This window comes from Chroicocephalus ridibundus, chromosome Z (assembly GCF_963924245.1).
Source record: "Chroicocephalus ridibundus chromosome Z, bChrRid1.1, whole genome shotgun sequence".
Lineage (NCBI taxonomy): Eukaryota > Metazoa > Chordata > Aves > Charadriiformes > Laridae > Chroicocephalus > Chroicocephalus ridibundus.
The window spans coordinates 59,750,619-59,771,832 of NC_086316.1; the positions used below are offsets into that span (position 1 = coordinate 59,750,619).

Here is a 21,214-nt window from a genome sequence, read left to right on the forward strand (position 1 = left end):
TCATGTTAGAAATACATTGCATAGAACCATAAAATGGTTTATGTTGGAAGGGACCTTAAAGATCATCTTTAATCTTAAAGATCAAAAACAACTGTTTTGAATTTCTGAATTTTCTAATTCAGAAATACATCTTTAACTCTAGGAGTGAAACACACTTTCTATGTATGTGCTTTTCTTTGAAAGTCACCTTGCCTTTTTGGTAGCAATACAATCTTACAGGATATGGATCCCTGTAACAAATGTTGAGGAATTTTATGAAGGGATTAACAGTAGCTTACCTAGCAGTAAACAAACCTGGTTGGTTGAGACCTTATTTGTGACAAGACAAGCTATGGGCTGTTGGTATTCTCTTTACCTGTTTAGGCCAATTCTCTGAAGTGTGATAGCTTAATTTAGGAGTGTTGGAAATTCTGTAATAGCAGAATTTTTTTCTGCTAGAAAATTTTCAGAATTTTTTTAAATAACCTGTATCATAGTACCTAAAGCTGCATATTCAATGGTCTTACAAAGTTTCTATCTGAATCAGATGATGTATCTTTTTTTTCCACATCGGTGTTTTGTTTGTTTGTTTGTTTGTTGGGTTGGGGTCTTTTTTGCACCATTTGCTGCAGCAGCGTTCTCTCTGAGAGCAAGTTTCATGAGAAGGTTGGTTGTGGTTCTTTGGTGCTGGTTCAGCATTGTTTGGTTTGTTTTTTAATTATATGCTAGATGTATTTGAGTTTTTAGGATTATCTGTACTGTTGCGCTTCTGCCAGGTTAATAGTTTTTCAATTATTGGTTTATTCTGTTCAGGTGGACAAACTTGTGATAGAACTGGAACAAAGCCGTAACCTTAGCAATACGATTGTACACATTGACATGGATGCCTTCTATGCAGCTGTAGAAATGAGAGACAATCCAGAGCTGAAGGAAAAGCCTATAGCAGTGGGATCAATGAGTATGTTGGTAAGGTCAAATGTCACGCTAATTCAGCAATCAATTACATGAATCTAAAGTCTAATAAACCACACAATCATAACGTACTATGACACTGTTACAGAGAGAATTTTTATCACTGTGGAAAAAAAATAACAAAAATAATAGAGGAAACATCTGTTCTTAGACTAGACCATGTAAGGTCGATTTTAGTTTTCAGTAAAAAGTGTTCTGATGAAAGTTTAAAGGATGTAAACAGGTTGAAAGGCAGGGCAGGGGAGAGGATAAACTCTAAGCCTTGTCAGTCTTTTCTGCTTGGAGATATGTGATTAGAAATTGATTATTTAACACTAAACTTCAAGAAAAACTTGATTACTGAGCACTAAACTTATTTAATCTCTTCTAAGTCTACATCAAATTACCACGCTAGGAGATTTGGTGTACGTGCAGCCATGCCTGGATTTATTGCTAAAAAGCTATGTCCACATCTAACTATAGTACCATTGAACTTTGAAAAATACGGCAAAGTGAGCAAAGAGGTAAGTCTGAAAGTGCTAACTAATAGTCAGTGTACTTTGTTTTAGAGTCTGTCAAATATGTTGGTTCTAGACAATATGGAAAGTGGTAGTTTAAACATTAAACTCTTCTGACGTAAGTCAGAAGTTTAAACACAAGTTTAAACATTAAACTCTTCTGATGTGTCTTTGAACATAAATTAAACAAAATATTGGTGCATTTGTCAAGGAGATGAAAAAACATCGCATTCATCCATCTTTACATTTTAATGAAGTCAGTAGTGATGCTGATAGGGATTTGCAAAACTGTTTAGTCAGCTAGTGATACCACTTGATCCTTATTCGTAAAAACTTCAAAACCATAGAGCATAATCTAATGACTAGGAAGCTGCAAGTACATAGGAAACATGGAGATAATAATTTCATACAATGCATAATCATAATTTCAAATGATAATTACTGGAGAGAGAAGCAAAGAGCATTAGTGAATTCTAAATGCAGATTCATATATTCTTTTTAAAAAAAGGGACTGGAAATAAAGAGCAAAAAATTAGGGAGAAAAGAAATCATATGTTGCTTTAACAGAAGTAATTTTAGTTAGTACCAGGAGAAATACTTAGGATATCCAAAATCCATTTGTTTGTTTGTTTGTTTAAAAAAACCACCAAACAACAAAACAAACAAACCAACAAACAGATCTTTTGTAGCTCTTAAACTAGTACATGGCACAAGTCTCCTGACTTCAATAAAGTTATGCCAAGATGTATTTATTTTCATGAAGCCTCAATATCTTCACATAAACAAAGTAAGCTAATTACTAATTTTGATGTTATTTGGTTTTATTCTCACTTCTGTTGAAAAAAGCATATATAGATGTGAGTATTTCAGAATGGGTTTGAGCTTGGTAAGGATCTTGGTTTCATGATAGGTATTTAATTTGTTGTTTGATGGGGTAAAGTATTAAAGGTTCAGTCTGATTTGGATTTTTTTAGTTATATTTTTCTCTTGTGATTTGGATTGAAAATATTTAAATTTATTTCATTTTGACATTAAAAGTTGAGCAGTGAATCCTATCTAATCAGTTTCAGAAAGGTGAAGTACATGTGAACAAATGTTGTGGTACCTAAGAATTTCAACAAAACTGATAGAGAAACCATGACACAGTCAAATTTTCCTCCTTGTTTAAAAAAAAAAAAAAAAGAGGAGAAAAGGTTGAGGTTTTATTTTGTCCGTTTAATTTATTATGTTGCCTTTTTGGAAGATGCACTTATCACTAAAGATTTTACTAACAAGTTTTGCCTGTGGCATTAACCAGCCCTCTAAGACATTGGCTATAACTTTAGTTGAATGTAATTTAAAACTTGGGTGGGTTTTTTTTTAACCTTTGCATATGTGATGTCTGATACACAGTGCACAGAAAGGTGCATCAGCTCATGGGCTTTGATGAGTTCTGAGTTCCCCAGAGTTTTATTCAGGTGGTTACTGCAGAGTCTGTGAACATAGTGCCTGTGGAGTCCTTATACACTGATCTTAATGACCTCTGAAGTAAAATAACACTGCTCAAAATCTGTTTAGTTCTCACTTATTATTGATATATTGCTACGTGTGAGAAGTAGTACTATAATTTTCCAGTATCAGTGAATAATTTGTTCTATAAATATTTTTATTATTCATTGGAAATATCTTTAATATTCACTGGTCATCTTGAAGTTTCAGAGTACATTTGTTCACCTCATAATTGTGTGTCAAGATCTGCTCTTACAGCAACAAGCCTTTAAACTTTCATTATGTGTTTATCAAGGTTAGAGAAATACTGACTGAATATGATCCCAATTTTATGCCTATGGGCCTAGATGAAGCCTACCTGAACATAACAGAGCACTTGGAGGAAAGACTAAACTGGCCTGAAGATAAGAGAAGGTTCTTTTTTAACACAGAAAGCACTATAGAAAAAGGTAAACAAATTACTCTCTTTTCCTGTAGTCACCTGACACTGAGGGGACAGGTGGTTTCTTTTAGGGATCATTGGCAGAATGATGATGGCACTAAGTCGTAGTTACAATTTAAAGCTTTATTTTCTTATCAGGAAATTGTGATAGCACAGGTCCTTGCGTAATTTGTCCTCCCATATACTTTCTACCTCCAATTTCTTAGTTTATAGGTTAACTTCCTCTGCTACACACCCATGCATAAAAGGTATGCTGCTAATGATTTGGAGTTGGAGGACTTACTTTTTTTTTTAACTAGAGTAACATGTGTGAGAAGTGGTACTAGGTTTACTGAACCCAATTGTTTTTCAGGTGTGTATTTTTCCTTTACAATTCAACGTGATAATTTTGCAAATAAGTAGTAATAATCCTATGACTTAAGGAGGTGTAGAATGAATAAACTTACTGCTCTGAAGATTATTTGTATTTTGGAAAGTTGTTTCCTAAAATACTTTAGTGAGTCCCATACATCAGAAACATGAGAAATTGCCTGCAAAGACAGTGTGCATAAGCTCTGGTTACATGACGATTTTACAAGATTAAAAATATATAAAGTCATGAGCACTGCAGGACTTACAGTAATGCTTAAGATATGACTGGATTTCACTTGTTTCTAGAAGATGGAACCACATCCATAACTGTATACCCAATTGGGAATAATAAAAAAGGAAGAGTCATACGAATGGTTGATTGATGCACAAACCAAAACATTTATATTATCAGTATTCAAAAATGATCTAAATAGCCATTAAGAGGATAATCAAGGATACATTACAACTGAAAAGCATTAATGGAATAGAAAGAAACAAACTGGCATAGTCTTTACAAAATAAGTATCACTGATGCAGAGTCAAGTGCCTCTTCGTGCTTCTCTGACATCTTTGCTCTTCAGAAACACAAACACGCCCTTTGAATGTGAAACCATAATAGTAAAGTTTGTACAGTCAGACAAAGAGCTGCTGACATTACTTGTTCTACCATGACTGCAGTTGAAAACAAGAGGCTTGCCAGGCTCATGGTTCCAGAACCAGATATTCCAGAACCCTAATTTTCTTTGGAGAATATTGAAAAAACTTCTACAAAAGATTTTTATGTCCACAAAAAAAAAGGGAGCATCTGGCCTTCACTCTGACATGAAACAAAAATAATGCCAACATTTTGATGTTTTTCTGCTGCTACAGCAACAGGCCATTAAACCTTGTTGCTTTTCTGGAAGTTATGTCCAGTCTCCTAGCCAATTTTTCCAATCTCAGCCAAGCTCAAATCATATTAAGAACAAAGCAGTTATGACTCTCCTCTCTTCAAACAAAAGACCAGTGCAATTGCTTTGGCTAAATAATTACATATTTTTTTCCAAACAGAAAAAATGAAACTGCTAATGAACTCTCTTCAGCCACTGCAGAAAAAAAATCAATAAATTATATCATAGAATCATTCAGGTTGGAAAAGACCTTTAAGATCATCAGATCCAACTGTTAACCTAACACTGCCAAGTCCACCACTAAACTATGTCCCTAAGCACCACAGAGTCTTTTAAATACCTCCAGGGATGGTGACTCAACTGCTTCCACGGGCAGCCCGTTCCAATGCTTGACAACCCTTTCAGTGAAGACATTTTTCCTAATATCCAGTCTAAACCTCCCCTCGTGCAACTTGAGGCCTGTCCCTTGTTACTTGGGAGAAGAGACTGACCCCCACCTCGCTACAACCTCCTTTCAGGTAGTTGTAGAGAGCGATAAGATCTCCCTTCAGCCTCCTTTTCTCCAGGCTAAACAACCCCCGTTCCCTCAGCCGCTCCTCATAAGACTTGTGCTCTAGACACTTCACCAGCTTCGTTGCTCTTCTTTGTACCAACACCTCAATGTCTTTCTCGTAGTGAGGGGCCCAAAACTGAACACAGTATTTGACGTGCAGCCTCACCAGGGGGACAGTCACTTCTCTAGCCCTGCTGGCCACACTATTTCTGATACAAGCCAGGATGCTATTGGCCTTCTTGACCACCTGGGCATACTGCTGGCTCATATTCAGCTGGCTGTCGACCAAAACCCCCCAGGTCCTTTTCCGCTGGTCAGCTTTCCAGCCACTCTTCCCCAAGCCTGTAGCATTTTGTGGAGTTGCTGTGACCCAACTAGAGGACCCAGCACTCAACCTTGTTGAGCCTCACACAGCTGGCCTTGGCCCATCGATCCAGCCTGTCCAGATCCTTCTGCAGGGCCTTCCTACCCTGAAGCAGATCAACACTCCCACCCAACTTGGTGTTGTCTGCAAACTTACTGAGGGTGCACTCGATCCCATTGTCCAGATCGTTAATAAAGACATTAAACAGAACTGGCCCCAGTACTGAGCCCTGGGGAACGCCACTTGTGACTAGCTGCCAACCAGATTTAACTCCATTTGCCATAACTCTCTGGGCCTGGCTGTCCAGCCAGTTTTTTAAACAGTGAAGTGTATGCCCGCCCAAGCCATGAGCAGCCAGTTCTCCAGGAAAATGCTGTGGGAAACAGTGTCAAAGGCTTTACTGAGGTCTAGGTAGACAACATCCACAGCCTTTGCCTCATCCATTAAGCGGGTGACATTGTCATAGAAGGAGATCACGTTAGTCAAGCAGGACCTGCCTTTCATAAACCCATGGTGACTGGGCCCAATCTCCAAATTGTCCTGTACATTCCACATGATGGTACTCAGGATGATCTGCTCCATAACCTTCCCTGGCACCAAGGTCAGATTTACAGTCCTGTAGTTCCCTGGATCCTCCTTCTGGCCCTTCTTTTAGACAGGTGTCACATTTGCTAACCTCTAGTCAACTCGGACCTCCTCAGTTAGCCAGGACTGCTGATAAATGATGGAAAATGGCTTGGTGAGCACTTCTGCCAGCCCCCTCAGTACCCTTGGGTGGATTCCATCACGCCCCACAGACTTGTGTGTGTGTCTAAGTGGTGTAGCAGGTTGCTAACCATTTCACCCTGGATTATGGTGACTTCATTCAGCAACTTGTCCCTGTCTTCCAGCTCAGAGGGGGCTGAGGACCTGAGAACAACTGGTCTTACTATTAAAGACTGAGGCATTAAGTACCTCAGCCTTTTCCTCATCCTTTGTCACTGTATTTCACCCTGCATCCAATAAAGGATGGAGATTCTCCTTAGCCCTCCTTTTGTTGCTGATATATCTCTAGAAACATTTTAATTGTCTTTTACTGCAGGAGCCAGGTTAAGTACTAATTGGGCTTTGGCCCTTCTAATTTTCTTCCTACATAAGCTCACGACATCCTTGTAGTCCTCCTGAGTTGCCTGCCCCTTCTTTCAAAGGTCATAAACTATTTTTTATCCCTGAGATCCAGGTATATATGTTATATATGGATGGATTAGTTGTTTGTGTTTCTGTCTAACATAGATAAAGGTGAGGTAAATATGTCTGCCAAATTTAATGAAGATGGATACTCTTCTTCACCGATACTGTTTGAAGACAACACACCTCTGATGGATGACCAGCCTCAACAAAGAGATCAATCAGTGGAAAATTCAGTTGTCTTTGGAACTTCTGCAGAGGAAGTTGTGAAGGAAATTCGCTTTAGGATTGAGCAGAAAACTCAACTGACTGCTAGCGCAGGTATTCAGACACATATGAATAATAATAATGCGTTGTATTTCCACAGTGTCTTCTACTCTAATCTTAGAGGGCATTAATTAAGAAATTTGCATTGGCACAGTTTTCTTGTACTGCAAAGAAATTTGCTCTCTTTGCAAAGTCTGCAAAGACTGTGATTTTCAAGTGTTTCAAGAGATGTTATGGTTATCAAAACCATTCCTGGTTTTTGGTTTTTAATCATAGAAACAGTTATGTCATCTTTTTGCTTCTTTGTGTTTGAAGTATAAGTAGTGTGGAAGAATGACCGGTGCGCTCAGGAGGTGATCTTAGCACTGGTGGTTGTTGTTTTCGTGCTTCATGTAAATTGTTTTCGTAAGCCAGTGGTCACAGTGAAATCTGTCACTGGTTGCTAAATTGCTGTTAGTTTGAATAGCAGATCCATATTGTTTCTGACAGTTCTCCACACTGTTCCTTGTTTAAGGCAATATCAAAATTCATTAAAAAGTTAGTTCTCAGAGAAGTAAATATGTGTTGAAGTTAAATTATTCACTAGGGGTTTAATATTTACTATTCAAGTTTTATGTCTTTTGACTTCAGGCAATCTACCTGTAAGTCTTAACTGTTTCAATAATAATCTGGATTAGGTCGCTGAAAAAAAGTTTATTTCGGTAGCCACTTAGTTTGGATGCCATCCAAACTGCTTTGTGAACCAGGTCAGTGAGGCATCAGGGAGTGCTGAGCTTTATGAAGCAGATGTAGGAGACCGAGGAAGTGTTGAATGTAAGCAAACGTAAAGGAACAGCTAGTAGGAAGAAGCAGGATGAGACCCACCTCCCATGTATGTTATCTCATGAGTGGTAGCAAAATCATAATTTTGTTCTACTGCAATTTTGTCTTCCTAAGAATAAGTTAATGTTTAGAAAACAGACAAAGCTTTTATGAGTGCATCGGGATTTTAAGCCCAAAAATGAAAACCAGTTAGAAGGCTAATTGAAAAAATACTAATAATCAGAAATAAATAGAATTTTTATACCTTCTTGAATAATTTTATCAGTGAGCAATTCAAAATTTAGGCCACTAGGGCTGTAGTGCAGAATAATTCTATTTTTCTTGCTAAACCAATTCCAGAGTACATTTTTAAAAACAGATACTTTGATAAAAAACAGCAATCCCTCATCCCTATCAGTGACAGGGAAATATATATATATATTTCAAAAAAACTACATAGCAGTGGTAGTCCTCAAAAGACTTTAATTTGGTAAATTTTGTCAAAATTAATTAAGTCTTTTTTTTGAAATACAAGGAAGAAATATCTCCTTCGTATTAAGAGTTCGTTATAACTGCCGTTGTAAGGATTTCCTTTTGTCTTACCATAATCATCATCGTAAAATCATTCAATCATGTAGCTGATGTTATAGATAAACACTTGGTATTTAACTCTCGTGACTGATTAGCGCATGTTGTGTTACCCTGACTATCTTAAAATAGTAGGTACACTTTATCTGGTGCATCCATTATAAGTAATCTTCCACAAGTATTTTTGTTCTCACCTGTCTATTATAAATATTTTTTTGCAGAATTGTAACAAATCTGGTTATCAGTTATAGTAATTGTTTTGCTTATGTTTAGTCTTTGCCAAATGTGTAGGCTACTCTTGTGCTTTTAAATATTGGACAGTTGAAATTAAACATTGTCCTGTATTTTTTAAAAATAGGGATTTTGTTTGTTTGTTTTTAAGGAATAGCACCGAACACAATGTTAGCAAAAATGTGCAGTGATCGTAATAAACCTAATGGGCAATACAGAATTGCTCCTGAGAGACAAGCAGTGCTAGACTTCCTAAAAGACTTGCCCATTAGAAAGGTAAGAGATACCATGGTATTTACTGTGTAATCGTGTATGTTCCTTATGTTCTAAAAGCAGAATTTCTACTGAAGAAATATACTTTTCTAGGTAATCTGCCCAGTTGTGTTTGATTTAAATTGTTCTTGATATTGGATCTACAAATGGAAAGTTTCCAGCATAATGAGACTTAACTGTTTTTCAGGTGCCAGGTATAGGAAAAGTAACCGAGAAGATGTTAAAAGCCCTTGGAATTGTGACTTGCTCAGAACTTTACCAGCAGAGGGCGCTGCTTTCTCTTCTTTTTTCAGAAGCATCTTGGCGTAATTTCTTGGATATTTCCCTTGGTTTGGGTTCAACACATTTGGAAAAGTATATTTTGGTTTTTTTTCTCCTGTGTTTACATTTTTCTGCTTGTGTATTTCACATACTGTACATTTTAAGACATGTTTTATTGACAAACAAATATTATGAAAATTTGGCTTAATACATTTTAAAAGGTCTCTGATACCTGTTATTATTATACTTATGGCTAACATACACACAACAAACCAAGCACTAAAAAGCAAAAGTTTGTACATCCATGTCTAATATATGAAATCCAAAAAGTCTGTCAAAGAAGTTGGGCATAAGTGTATATCAAGAAATCAAGTCAGTATCATTTAGGGTAACCTCATAATTACTAAAATAGCTAAAGAGAAATGAGTTATCCTAAGCAGAGGTGTTCAGTCCTATTTTCTCTGTAAAAACAATATACATTCATTGGCTTTTATTATTATCTGATTGTAATGAAAATTGCATTGGTATCTGATCTTCTGTGGTGGTAAATTGTAGTTCTAATGAAAGTAACTGAAGTTCCTGTGTCTCCTATCCTGTATACATACATATTTGTAATATCAACTTGCGTATTTGGTGGAATAGAACTGAAGATTTTAATAGCCTTCATAGCTATTCCTTTAGGGTTCATACTACATTAACAGCTTTTTAGCCTCCTGTTTGGGAGGGGAGAAATACGTCTTACTAGTGAATACATGTTTTCAATAACATGCGTCATTTCTAAGCCTGTCCTGGATACAAACATGGAACACTTGTTCTTAAAAAACCTCAGCATTTTGCTGTTCATGTAAACAAGAGTCTTAATTTAGGATTGAGTCCTTTCTTTTAGATATTCCTTCCTTAAATATCCTTCTATCCTTCACAAAGTGCTGAAATTCTATTTAAAAACAGCTTGACAATGATTTGGTTTCATTAGGAGTTCTGAAGTGCTTTGTGTATTTCTGAAGGACCTATTCTGAATTATTTCTGTTACTTCTCTGGTAGTAATAGATCTTCCATTTTTTCTATTTGACTACAAAATAATATATACAGTTAGCAATTTGTACACCAGTAATGTGCTAGCACAAATCTTTGCATTGTTTTTGTTTGTCTGTTTCAGAAGTATGTTGACTTGAAACAAAATATGCAGTAAGATTGACTTTGTGAGGTGACTTGATAAAAGATAAAATGCATTTTCCCAAATATTTGTTTCTCTTAAGAGAATGGTTTCCCTTAAGAGAAAGGACCTCAAATGGTCCTTTAATAATTGGTGCACTCTCTCCCCTTATTCACCCTGTTCAGGTGTTGTACACTCTGGGAAACCTCCTAGTACATTAAAAAACAAAAACAAAACCAGGAGCATTTCAAAAGCCACAATTATCATTGTGAAGGGGAATGCAATTTTAATGGTGTTGTCAAAGAAATTTATTTCTTCGTTTTGTTTTTATTAGCACCAACTTGATTTCAGTGATTTGAGTGTGGAGAAAGCATGCCCTTAACATACCAACACCTGAATCCTTGAGTAAATGGTTCATCTTGTGGTCCACCGAATTTGCTATTTCCAATACTTAAAAACAGAAGAAGGATCTAAAAAGAAAACACTCGTAGGAACTGCTTGAATGCAGAAGAGTTATTAAAGGATGCTCAATTAAAACTGGGAAAAAACAAGCAAGCAAACAAACCAACCAACAGAAAAAGCCCTAACACATCACCTTTAACATGGGTAATAATTTAGTGAGAAAGCAAACTACTTCCTCAGATAAACAAATATTCAAAAATACCTAGTATGTTCAGGATTTTAATAGCAGTGTTTTACAGTTACAGTGAGGTGAGGCAGCATAGGATTTGTAGTTAGTTTTTAAATAAGGCTCCTTCCAATACGAGAGGGGAGTTTTGTTGGGGTTTTGGGTTCTTTTTACAAACTTCATTTTTATTGATGTCTGTGGCTGATTTATGTCTTTACTTCATCTACAGTAATTTAAGTTTTTTTAAAAATACATTGTCCGTTTTGCACTCACTTAAACTTGATGTACAGGATTTGTAGAAAAAGTTAACATCCAGATTTTATAGAAGCGACTGCTGTTAGTTATTGAAGCATGACTGATTGTCTCAGAGTTTATTGAAATGATAACAGTTCTAGGTAAAGAGAGTATAATAAATTTTTTATCTTTTTAAAGGGATGGAGAAAGAAAAAGTATGAGCACTGAAAGGTATGCCTCTTTAACATTGAAAAAACTACATTAATCACTAAATCTACTTAATGCCAGGTAGCGTATACTTTTCTTAGTCATGTAATTTCATTGTGTATTTATATGTGTTAAAAAACCGCATATACAACAAGCTCACTAAATCAGATTCAAGCTTTCATTATTTGTCTTCAGAATACTATGGAGGTATTTCTGTCAGTTTGTGTGTTCTCTTTTCTCAACATCTGATTCTACTAATGCCTTTAATGCATCACAGTGGTCTTTAAGCCATAATATAGGGTGGAAATATGTAAGAGCTTGAATTTTTTTTCTATGTTCCAGTTTAATGTCAGTATCAGTCTATATCAGTCAATAACATAGGGTAGACTTGCAAAGCTGACAATAATTTTGCATGGTTAACTAAAATTGGTTACATTTCCTAACTTTTAAGTTTTTACCAGTGTAAAGTTCCTTAAGGTGGTGGCATATGTCATTTCCAAAAGTTCATTTTTAAAAAGGAAATACTGCAAGGAGAATCTGTAGAGCACCATAATAATTATCCCTACCCTCATGTGGTCTCTTCCTAGAAAAGAAGATAAGAAATGATTCTTGTTTCTATTGAGACTTAATAGTTGTGGGCAATTTATGTAAGCCCAGTAAGGTTTGGTACCACCAGAGCTGAGAAGTTTATGGCTGTAGTCTTGTGCTGGTTTGCAGGCAGACAGATAATCTGAGTAGCCTGCTCTGCCATTCTGCCTGCCTTTCTTCTTTTTTCCCTAAGGGAAATGGTTTTAGACCAGAGATGTCAATGAGCTGCTGAGATCATGAGACTAGTTTATATGTGAGGAAGAGATGGGCCTGAAATAGCATTCTCTCTATCCTGCCCCTTCCAAACTTAGGACTTTTACAGCTTCCCAACTACTACCGCATTGCCAGGATAACACGAGTTACTCCTTGGATAATGGCATGGGACTCACAGTAAAATATCGATCCCATTAGTTTGGCAGCATGCAAACATTCTTAGGGGAATGTGAATCATAATAGAGGATGACTTTTCAATAGATCACGTAAACCTGAGTATAACTTAGAGATGTGAAATCCAGCGTAACTGTAGGGACTTTACACTTGTAAATATAAAGCCTGGCATGAAACAATGGATCTGTGGGACATTTCCAAAAGCATCTGGCAGCTTTAAGTTTTGCTTTCCGCTTCTCTTAAAATTGCTACTAACTGAAGGTTGCCTTTCCTCTCATGTTATTACTAAAAAGCAGATGCAAAACAAAAAAATAGTACTGTAATTCCCCTGCTCTAGCAAAGGCAGTTAGCAACGTTTTTGGCAGAGAGATAGCTTTTCCTCCTCTGAGGATAGACATAATTATTCTAGCTGGCATCTTTTTCTTAGTATCTGCATTATTTATTTCTGATACTTGGCTCTGATGTTGACTTTCTAATCCTTTCTTTCTTCTGATGTTACATAGCACTGTACAAAGGAGATTAAATACAAATAACTTGACTGGATCCATGAATTCAGTTGGTGTTAGTATTCTCTCTTGCAAATATTTAAGCATTAATGAACTTAAATCTGATACATTTTCAAATAGTGCATGAAAAATTGAAAGCCAAATTATTTAATTATTTGAAGGGCTTTGCAAGCATTTTGAAACACATAAATGCGCACAAATCTTTCTGTATAATAATCATATTAATATCCATTTTTCCTTGAAGTAAACATTCAAACCTATACAACCTTCTGCTGATGTAGTTTTGTTTAAGTGTACAAAAAATACTTTAGAAGGCAGCCACTAAGTAAATTTTAGGATTCATACTGAAAAAAAAATCTTATCTTTATCGTAGAACATTCAGTGAAATAAACACAGCAGAAGACCAGTACAGCTTGTGTCGAGAACTCTGCAGAGACCTTGCTCAAGAGCTACAGAAAGAGGGACTTAAGGTACTTATATTATTCTCTGTTTACTTGCAAAAAGACAACACTTTGCACTCAAACTTATTAAGTGCAGCGTTAGTATGAATACTTTCAGCAGCATTGTAGCATGCAATGTATGGTCTCCATTCTTTAATTGCAGATTTAGGCAGCTATTGATACTGTTCAGGTGGCTTTCTAATAATACGCATGGAAAAAAATAAACTAATTAACCAAGTTATTTAGCATATAAGCATTTTATGCTAAAAGCAATATTTATAAACAAGTAATAGCGCTGATTGTCTATGAGCTGTGCTTTGGTCAATCATGTACTACGAAGTATTTAAAACACTGTGTTTCTTTCCTGTATTCACACAGGATCCAGTCAATAGCCAGTTCATGCCATTCACTGGTATGAATGGTAGGAACAGTACCTGTATTCCTTCTCCTCAAATTTCTGTTTATTATCTGGAAATAACAGTTGATATTTTCTATGAAGGTCTTTATGGTAAAGCAAGGAATAACGTTCAAGACCTAAAAGAATTGTGATTAGTCATCTTCATCCATAAAAGATTGTCTCAAAAGATGACAGGTTGAAAGGGAAATCATCAGCTAAGAAGGACAAAGGGATAAGCTTACAAAGGCACCAGAACAAAAGGTGTGCCATCTATGTATGTTTGGACGAAAACGCTAAATCACACAAATGGTTTGGAAGGTGTTGCCAGGGGAATATTTGTGCCAAACAAAGACGCTGTGTGTGGCTGTGATAGCACCATGCAGGAGAAAGTAAGTTTTCAGCAAATCCTTAATTGGATATCACTTATGCATCCTTAGTAGGTTTCCCAGCAAAGATATCCCACACAGAAAGTTTCCAAGTGAGGAAATAATTTTTTGTAGACAGAGTAGAAGTTGTGACTGTAGCCAGAGCATGAAATCTATTGAATATGCACTGGTGGCAGATGGTCTGCTGGGAACAATAGACAAATGACCCAGTTCAGAGAATTTGACTTTGGCAGAAGCAAGTGCAGAATCTTGCAGACAAATTCTTGGCAGTGCCCATTGCTGTACACAGATAAGCCCACAGTTTTGGCTGTGCCTTTAGTGCCCTTATATAGATGCTACATAATGATTGTTTCTGTGCTGTATACGACATGCTTAACTTTTTTCTTTTTTTTTTCTTTTTTTTTTCCTTTTTTTTTTGCCTAGGGTAAAACGGTTACCTTGAAGCTAAAGAATGTGAACTTTGAAGTGAAAACAAGAGCTTCAACTGTGCTGTCTTCTGTTTCTACTGAGGAGGAAATCTTTGCTGTGGCTAAAGACTTGTTAGGAACAGAAATTGATAGTGTTGCTCCTCACCCTTTACGGATAAGACTTATGGGTAAAGTATTTCAAACTTGTTCTTCCTTTTCAGACTTAGATCTCATGACGTATCAAAGTAATAGACAGTACTCTAAAGTAAAATTTGTGTAAATGGATTTATCCTTTCTCCGTTACCCTGGTAGCTTTTGCAAAGTGAAACAGGTCTGAAGTGCTAATGGTGACTCAGGAATGTTTTACTGATTGAGGTTGTACTTTTCCTACCACCTGTTAGCCCTCGAACGACATACAGATTGGCATGAGAGTAGAATCTTAATGCACAGCAGTGCTTAACTTTGCTGCCTTAAAAGACCCTTTAAATCCGGTTTGCACTGCAGCAACATTTCTGTCCATAACCTCTTTTAGAAAGAAATGCTTTAAATAAAAGTGCTTCTAGAGTTGAAGATGCTATGTTCTGCAAGAAATTTGAAATTTCTGTCAAAATTAAACTCTGTGTTTTGATTCTAAGACTTGTGTATTTCAGGTGCTTATGCATTCTGCTTGGACCATTCAGTGATACATAAAACTTATTTGTCTATGATATTAGAATGCACTGAAAAAAATATTTTAGTGGGGAAACTTCATGCAAAACTCTCTTTCAGACTGAATTCTATATAACTGTATTAAGTTTATAGCCTCATGGTGCAATCGGTTAAAACTCTGTGGGTATTGAAATTAATAATATGGTTGGGCAAGTGTTCAGGTCTGATAAAATCATATGGAGCTTGTGATCCATTGTTAGCATTTGCAGGTAGTATAGCTTCCATTTAAAGAGGAAGTGCACTTTTATTGAGTGGATGTACACCTCAGAAGTTTTTAATTAAGAATTAGTATCAAGTTTTCTTAAAATTGGTATTGTAAGTTTGTTTTTCTTCATTAGGTGTACGAGTATCAGGATTTCTAAGTGAAGAAGAGAAGAAGTATCAACAAAAAAGCATTACAAGTTTCTTAAAATCAGGAAAAGAAATCGCTTTTCTTAGGTTGCAGCCAGGGAAGTCCAACCAAGAATACTGCACAAAAAATTCAGAAGCATCTGCTGGAGGGAGTTTTTTTGATAAAAAGCGAGCTGCAAGGCAACTAAACAGTGAGAATCTTTCTCCAAATGAAACTGTAGGTAAGCAGCTCCTTACTGTTAGGAAATCATCAGCAAATTTTGTGAAAGAAACTAAGAGTGTCACAGATTTACAGAATTCTAATCTGTGCAAGACCTTCACCTGCCCTGTTTGCTTTGAGGAGCAAAGCAGCAATAATTTGGAAGAACTTAATAGGCATATTGATGAGTGCCTCAATGGGACTGTTGTTAAAGATGCCATAGAAATATCCAAGAATGACAATTCAAGAGAAAATACACTTAACTTTCTTCCACACTTCAAAAATGAAAATGTTGAAAATGTTGGTGAAGGTCAAAAAAATAAAACAGATCAACTAGCAGGAACAGACCAGTCTGCAAGTACATCTGACAACTCTGCTAGCAATAGCACAGAAAAATTCACTCAGATAATATCTGATAAACCTCACAGAGAAGGACAGCCTAGCAATCTCAGTGATATTGCTAGAAACGTGTGTATGAAACAGTGTCTTTTCCCCAAAAGAATTTCACAAGACAAGGAAGACCATTTTGAAAAGACTGAACATACAGAAGAAACTAATTCATCCTGTTTCTTTGAAGCCAAAGAAGACAGCGTTCTTGTTTGTCCAGTTTGTAATTCAGAGCAGAAAACCACCAGTCTTATGTCATTTAACAGACATGTGGATGTCTGCTTAAATAAAGGCCTTATCCAGGAGCTGACAGAAAAAAAAGATTTTCCTACTAAGACTTGTAATATGGAAAATTCAAACAGAGTTGGTGAGTATGTGCATTAGGATATAACTGATTATGCAAATTATCTACTTGTACAATTAAAGTAATTTGGTAATGGTATACTTTGAACCTCAAACCAGGACACAAGGCTTTGAGATTTTTTTCAACAAGTTCATTTGAGTGAGGCCTGTGTAAGAGTGAACGTTTTTATTTTAAAAATATCAAATCAATTTTCATGACAAACTAGATTTATGAATGTGATGGTAGTTACACAGTGCATTCTCATTTGCCGCAATGGTGACATAGGAATTACTGCTCATTTCTGTAAATTGCACGTTTGCTACCCCCTGGCCATGTTCAGAAAGGTGTTTGTAAGGCCACTGAGATTTAAATGAAAATCAATGAAAACGTCTTCTATCTGGATTGTTTCAGACATTCAGTTGACAAAAAAATTCCATTGTGTAATGTGTTGGCAAAAACAGAGAGGTGGTGAACTAAAGCGTGAAGGGAGGAACTTGACTATTTTACATCTAATAAGATGTATTACATAACTGCACCAGTAACGTGCAAACCAGTAGCATATTTACTTAAGTAGTTTCTCTTTTTGATGAAGAGTTAATCTTTGGCTAGATTAGAGGACATGTGCAGGTAATTAAGTATCTGCTTAAAGTACCTTGTCCGTAATCTAACGTGGGAGCTGTATAAGAGGAAATTAGAGTGTGATAGAATTATCAGACACAATTAAGACTTACAATTTGAATCTTTTACACAGAAAATTTTATAAGCAGTATTGTTGCTACATGTGCAAACAGGCTTTGTTTTAAATTAAAAATTTACTGTTGGCAAAGAGTTTTTCCCCCCTGCAGGATAAAAAAAAGTTTTCAATAACCACCTTGAAAATCAACTACATCACACTGAAATATTTCTGAAAACTACAACAAGGTTCAAATTCATCCCTTAGAATTCAATAAGCTAAAGGCTTTTTCTCTTTAAGAATGTTAATATAAATTGCAGTACTCAAACTGCATGTAATAAAATGTTATCTGCTCCTTGAGACAGATTAACTTTGGTTACCTTAAAAAAAAAAGGGAAAGAAAAGCTTTACCGAAACCTGCTCTTTTAAAACTTCTGCCATGTATGTGATTTCTGAAACATTCTTTATTGAAATAATTAATTTTTGTTGTTTCCAATTACTTTTCAGGAGGTTTAAGCAGAGGACAGCAATGCACTAATCCATCACAAGGAACAAAAAGGTAAGGACTTTCTGGAAACTTGAGTACACAACTCATTTTAAAATAATGAATTTTAGAAAAATATTTAGTGTTGTAGAAGTTGTGTTAGGTATGCATTGTATATCTTTTCCCCTCTTACTGTTTTTTTTGTCTTTCTTTAACTTCAGGTCTGGAGTAACAACTTCACAGTCAGTATCAAAAAAGGCCAAGTCATGCAATTCCAAGCATACAATTGAAATGTTTTTTAAATGACCGTGGAGCAACATATTCTGTATGAAGTATTTCATAGTGTTTTATGACTGCAAATTAATTTAGCATTGGTGGTAGCCTGGATTCAGGTGCCTGTCACTTCGGAGCCATTGTATGCCTGTGTAAAAAGACATGATGTTTGAGGTAGAAGAGGAGGTACAACTGAGGTGGTTTTTTTTTGTTTTTTTTTGAAGAATAATACTTTTTTTCCCAGTTGTTTCCAAGAATCAAATTTTGCTAGCACTTTGATTTTGTTTTTATTGAACATGTGGAACTTTGTTAGAGTCACGAGCATCCTCATGAATTCTCTCTGCTGTTCGACAAACAGAACAGGGAGATTAGAGCTGCTGTTGGGCAAGCCTGTAGGGCAAGCTCCCTGGAAAGCAGGAGTCATTAGCTAGTGTTTCACGCTGTGCTTACTGAAGGCCCTCTTCTCACACCTGACCTGCCGTCTTCTCTGTCTTGGTTGTATTGGCTGTGGTAGCCATAGGAGCTGAGGCTGACACTTCGTTGGACAATTCAACACCGAATTTAATTGTGGTATTAGCTGTGTGATAACAGAGAAGAGCCAAGTTGCTTGATATCAGCTTATGAACGTTTGTCTTCTCAGTGGACAGAAAAATTGATTGATTTCAAAGGAAAAGAGGAAGAATTTAGACCACAGTCAAGCTTTCATTATTGTCACTGAAAATGACTTCAGTAAGAGTTGGGGGACCAGCCCTAAAGGACTCATTGTGTTAAGATACAGGATGACTTCACTGATTTAAAAAATGTTAATAAACCTATTGATGGGAGAAGAATTCCTCCAGGTTAGTCAGACAAATGTTGTTTGGTCCTTGGCCTTTCCAAAGACACTGAGAACTTAAATTTTCTTCACAATTGTGAAATTGTTACTGGTCATTAGGACTAAATTTACGCTAAATAAAAGGTCTCATGGTGCAATAATGTGAATGATGTGCAAATAAGTAAGATGCTGAACCATCTTATTGTTTACCTATCTTTCTCTTTAAAATTATTTTGTATTTCTGAATAAATGATATTTTATGCATGCATATGTGGAAGGAGGAAGTTGTAAAGTGCAAATATTTAAAATACCCTGTTTAGATTTTTTTTCTGTTCACACCAAATTGCTTAAATGTAGACATTTTAATATAATTAAATATTTATCAGGCAAATAATTTATGATGACAGCATATTCCTTATAAGTCATACAAAAAAAAGGCAAAACCTGTATGGAATATAAACTGCTTTTTAATTGCAAAATCTTTAAAAGAAGTAGCTACTGAGAAGCATCTGCTTTGTCATTTAACTGTATTGAAAGTACTTAGGGTTTGCTTGTTTCTTAAACAAGCAAATGTGTACCTGGTATGTTTTAGAAGCCCAGGCTAAGTCCAGAATGTGCTTTTTGGTTTCCAAACTTGCTGGAATGATTTCACCATCTGTACCTGCTCATCTGTTTGCCAGATGCCACAGTGCCCACATCTCTGTCATTTGCATTCATGTCAGTACTCCCTTATCTGCTAAGGACCAAATCAGCTGGACTAGCTCAGGCCATGTAAGCTGACTCAGTTGACTTTTTCTAAAGCGGGTTAGTGAGCATTCGGCATCAGCTGGTCTGTTGACAGAGGTGGGAGCTGGAAACTTTTGGTAGGAAAGATATAAAAGCAACTGAGGGAACAGTGACTTAAGCTACTGCTGCCATTTAGAAAGTGAACACCTGTCCCTTTGTTAGACTGTGTCTGTCTGATTCAATAAAGTGTAGAATCCAGTATTACCTTGTCATGGTGTGTATTTCTTCAAAATGTGTATTTTTACATACGCATTACTTAGCAAAAAGTAAACTACCTTTAAGTAATTGAACAAATGATGTTAGTTTGGCTTAGTCTCAGAAGTTGTCTTACCATCTGTTTAAAAAAAGTGTCGTAGAGTTATCTGAGTGTAATGAAGTTAAAGTTGTGGAGTATGTTAGAATTAATGTGCAAAGAAAACTCACAATATGATTCTAAAGCCAGAAATATCTGTCTTTTGAGAAGCGTGTAAAAATATACTATTTGGAAAGGTGATTCCATGTGTTTACAGAAGGTGCTCAGTGAGATTATTTTAATGTTTTCCAGGTAAATTATTTCCTGCAATGGAAAACAGAAACCTTTTTTTTTCATATATTCCTTATACTTTCTTATACCACATTTATTACTATTTTTATCTGAAGAAGGCCTTCAGTACATGATTAAGTATTGTCATAAACTTCTGCGATACAATTTTTCATCTCAGTTCTTGTAGAGAAGACTGCGTAAGCAATGTTTTTGCTTTGCATTTTTCTCTGTGTGTGTGTGTGTTATATAATTGACCTTAACTTAAAATCTGTTTTCATTAGCATTTGGAAATTTCTTTATAGCTGTGTTTAACGTAATGTATAAACTACTCCCTATGCGTGAGCCATTCTGCACTGAGTATATCCACAGTTCTGAAGCACATGAGCAATGCGGGTTGGCAGCGGATGAGAATTTTTGTGTAGTGTAAGTTTCTCTCTTGTTTAAGGTAGATATATACATATGTTATCTTGAATTCCTCTTTTAGTTATGAATGATAGAGAAAAAGGATGACACTTCTGTGATCTTCATGTTCTTCACCACTTCTGAAGAAAGGAATGCAGATAGCGTATGCCTGGCCACAAAGCACTAATCTGTAAGGAGGATGATTGGCATAAGTGGGACAATCATAGAGATGCACCCCTAAGAACAAGACTTGCTTGAGTTTATCTAGTAAATCCTCAATATCCAGAAATTTAGGTTGTAGAGTAGCATTTTCCAGTTGAATCTGCTTACTGCTATCTGTAGTAATATCTTTATTTACTTTTGAGTTTTGAAATATCTTGCCTACAGAATGTCTTGCTGTGGTTGGATGTCATGGTAACCAGTTGTGTTTATTGGTTGTCTAACCTGGGTGTCTCAAAATCTCCATTTCTAGAAACTTTCCTGTTGGGAATATATAAATACTTTAGCTTATGCTGTTTTGTTCTCAGAGTTGCTGAAGTTTCACTTTGGAGTGTCAGTAACAGGCAGGAACATCAGCAGGGCAGAGTTTGGGCTTGAATTGGTCAGCCTGTAGCTTGATCCATGTTGCAATAATTTTGGGGATAGTTTATCACATGCCTTCCCCCCCCCCCCCCCTCTCTCCCTCCCGCTCACATTGTAGTATGCAGATCCAAGCAGAAGGTTGAAGCCATCAAGAATCTTAAAATCATAGAAAGGGACCTTAAAGATCATCTAGTTCCAGCTCCCCTGCCATGGGCAGGGACACCAACCACTA

At 36.2% G+C, this 21,214-nt stretch overlaps 1 protein-coding gene across 17 annotated transcripts in view; it reads left to right on the top strand.

The window, feature by feature from the left end:
• The window catches only part of POLK (DNA polymerase kappa), a 38,930-nt gene extending 19,006 nt beyond the window's left edge, over positions 1-19,924 (top strand). For 15 of the 17 annotated variants that reach the window (XM_063320128.1, XM_063320126.1, XM_063320133.1 and 12 more), the window contains 12 exons: positions 793-945; positions 1,323-1,454; positions 3,232-3,385; positions 6,809-7,024; positions 8,742-8,866; positions 9,051-9,217; positions 11,338-11,370; positions 13,201-13,297; positions 14,474-14,645; positions 15,504-16,469; positions 17,626-17,677; positions 17,824-19,921. In XM_063320128.1, coding sequence (XP_063176198.1) covers positions 793-945; positions 1,323-1,454; positions 3,232-3,385; positions 6,809-7,024; positions 8,742-8,866; positions 9,051-9,217; positions 11,338-11,370; positions 13,201-13,297; positions 14,474-14,645; positions 15,504-16,469; positions 17,626-17,677; positions 17,824-17,908 — 2,352 coding nt within the window. In that variant the 3' untranslated portion in view covers positions 17,909-19,921. Of the gene's footprint in view, positions 1-792; positions 946-1,322; positions 1,455-3,231; positions 3,386-6,808; positions 7,025-8,741; positions 8,867-9,050; positions 9,218-11,337; positions 11,371-13,200; positions 13,298-14,473; positions 14,646-15,503; positions 16,470-17,625; positions 17,678-17,823 lie in introns of all 17 variants that reach the window. The other 2 variants (XM_063320141.1, XM_063320140.1) reach the window with 2 other exon arrangements.
• The last annotated feature ends 1,290 nt before the right edge of the window (positions 19,925-21,214 follow it).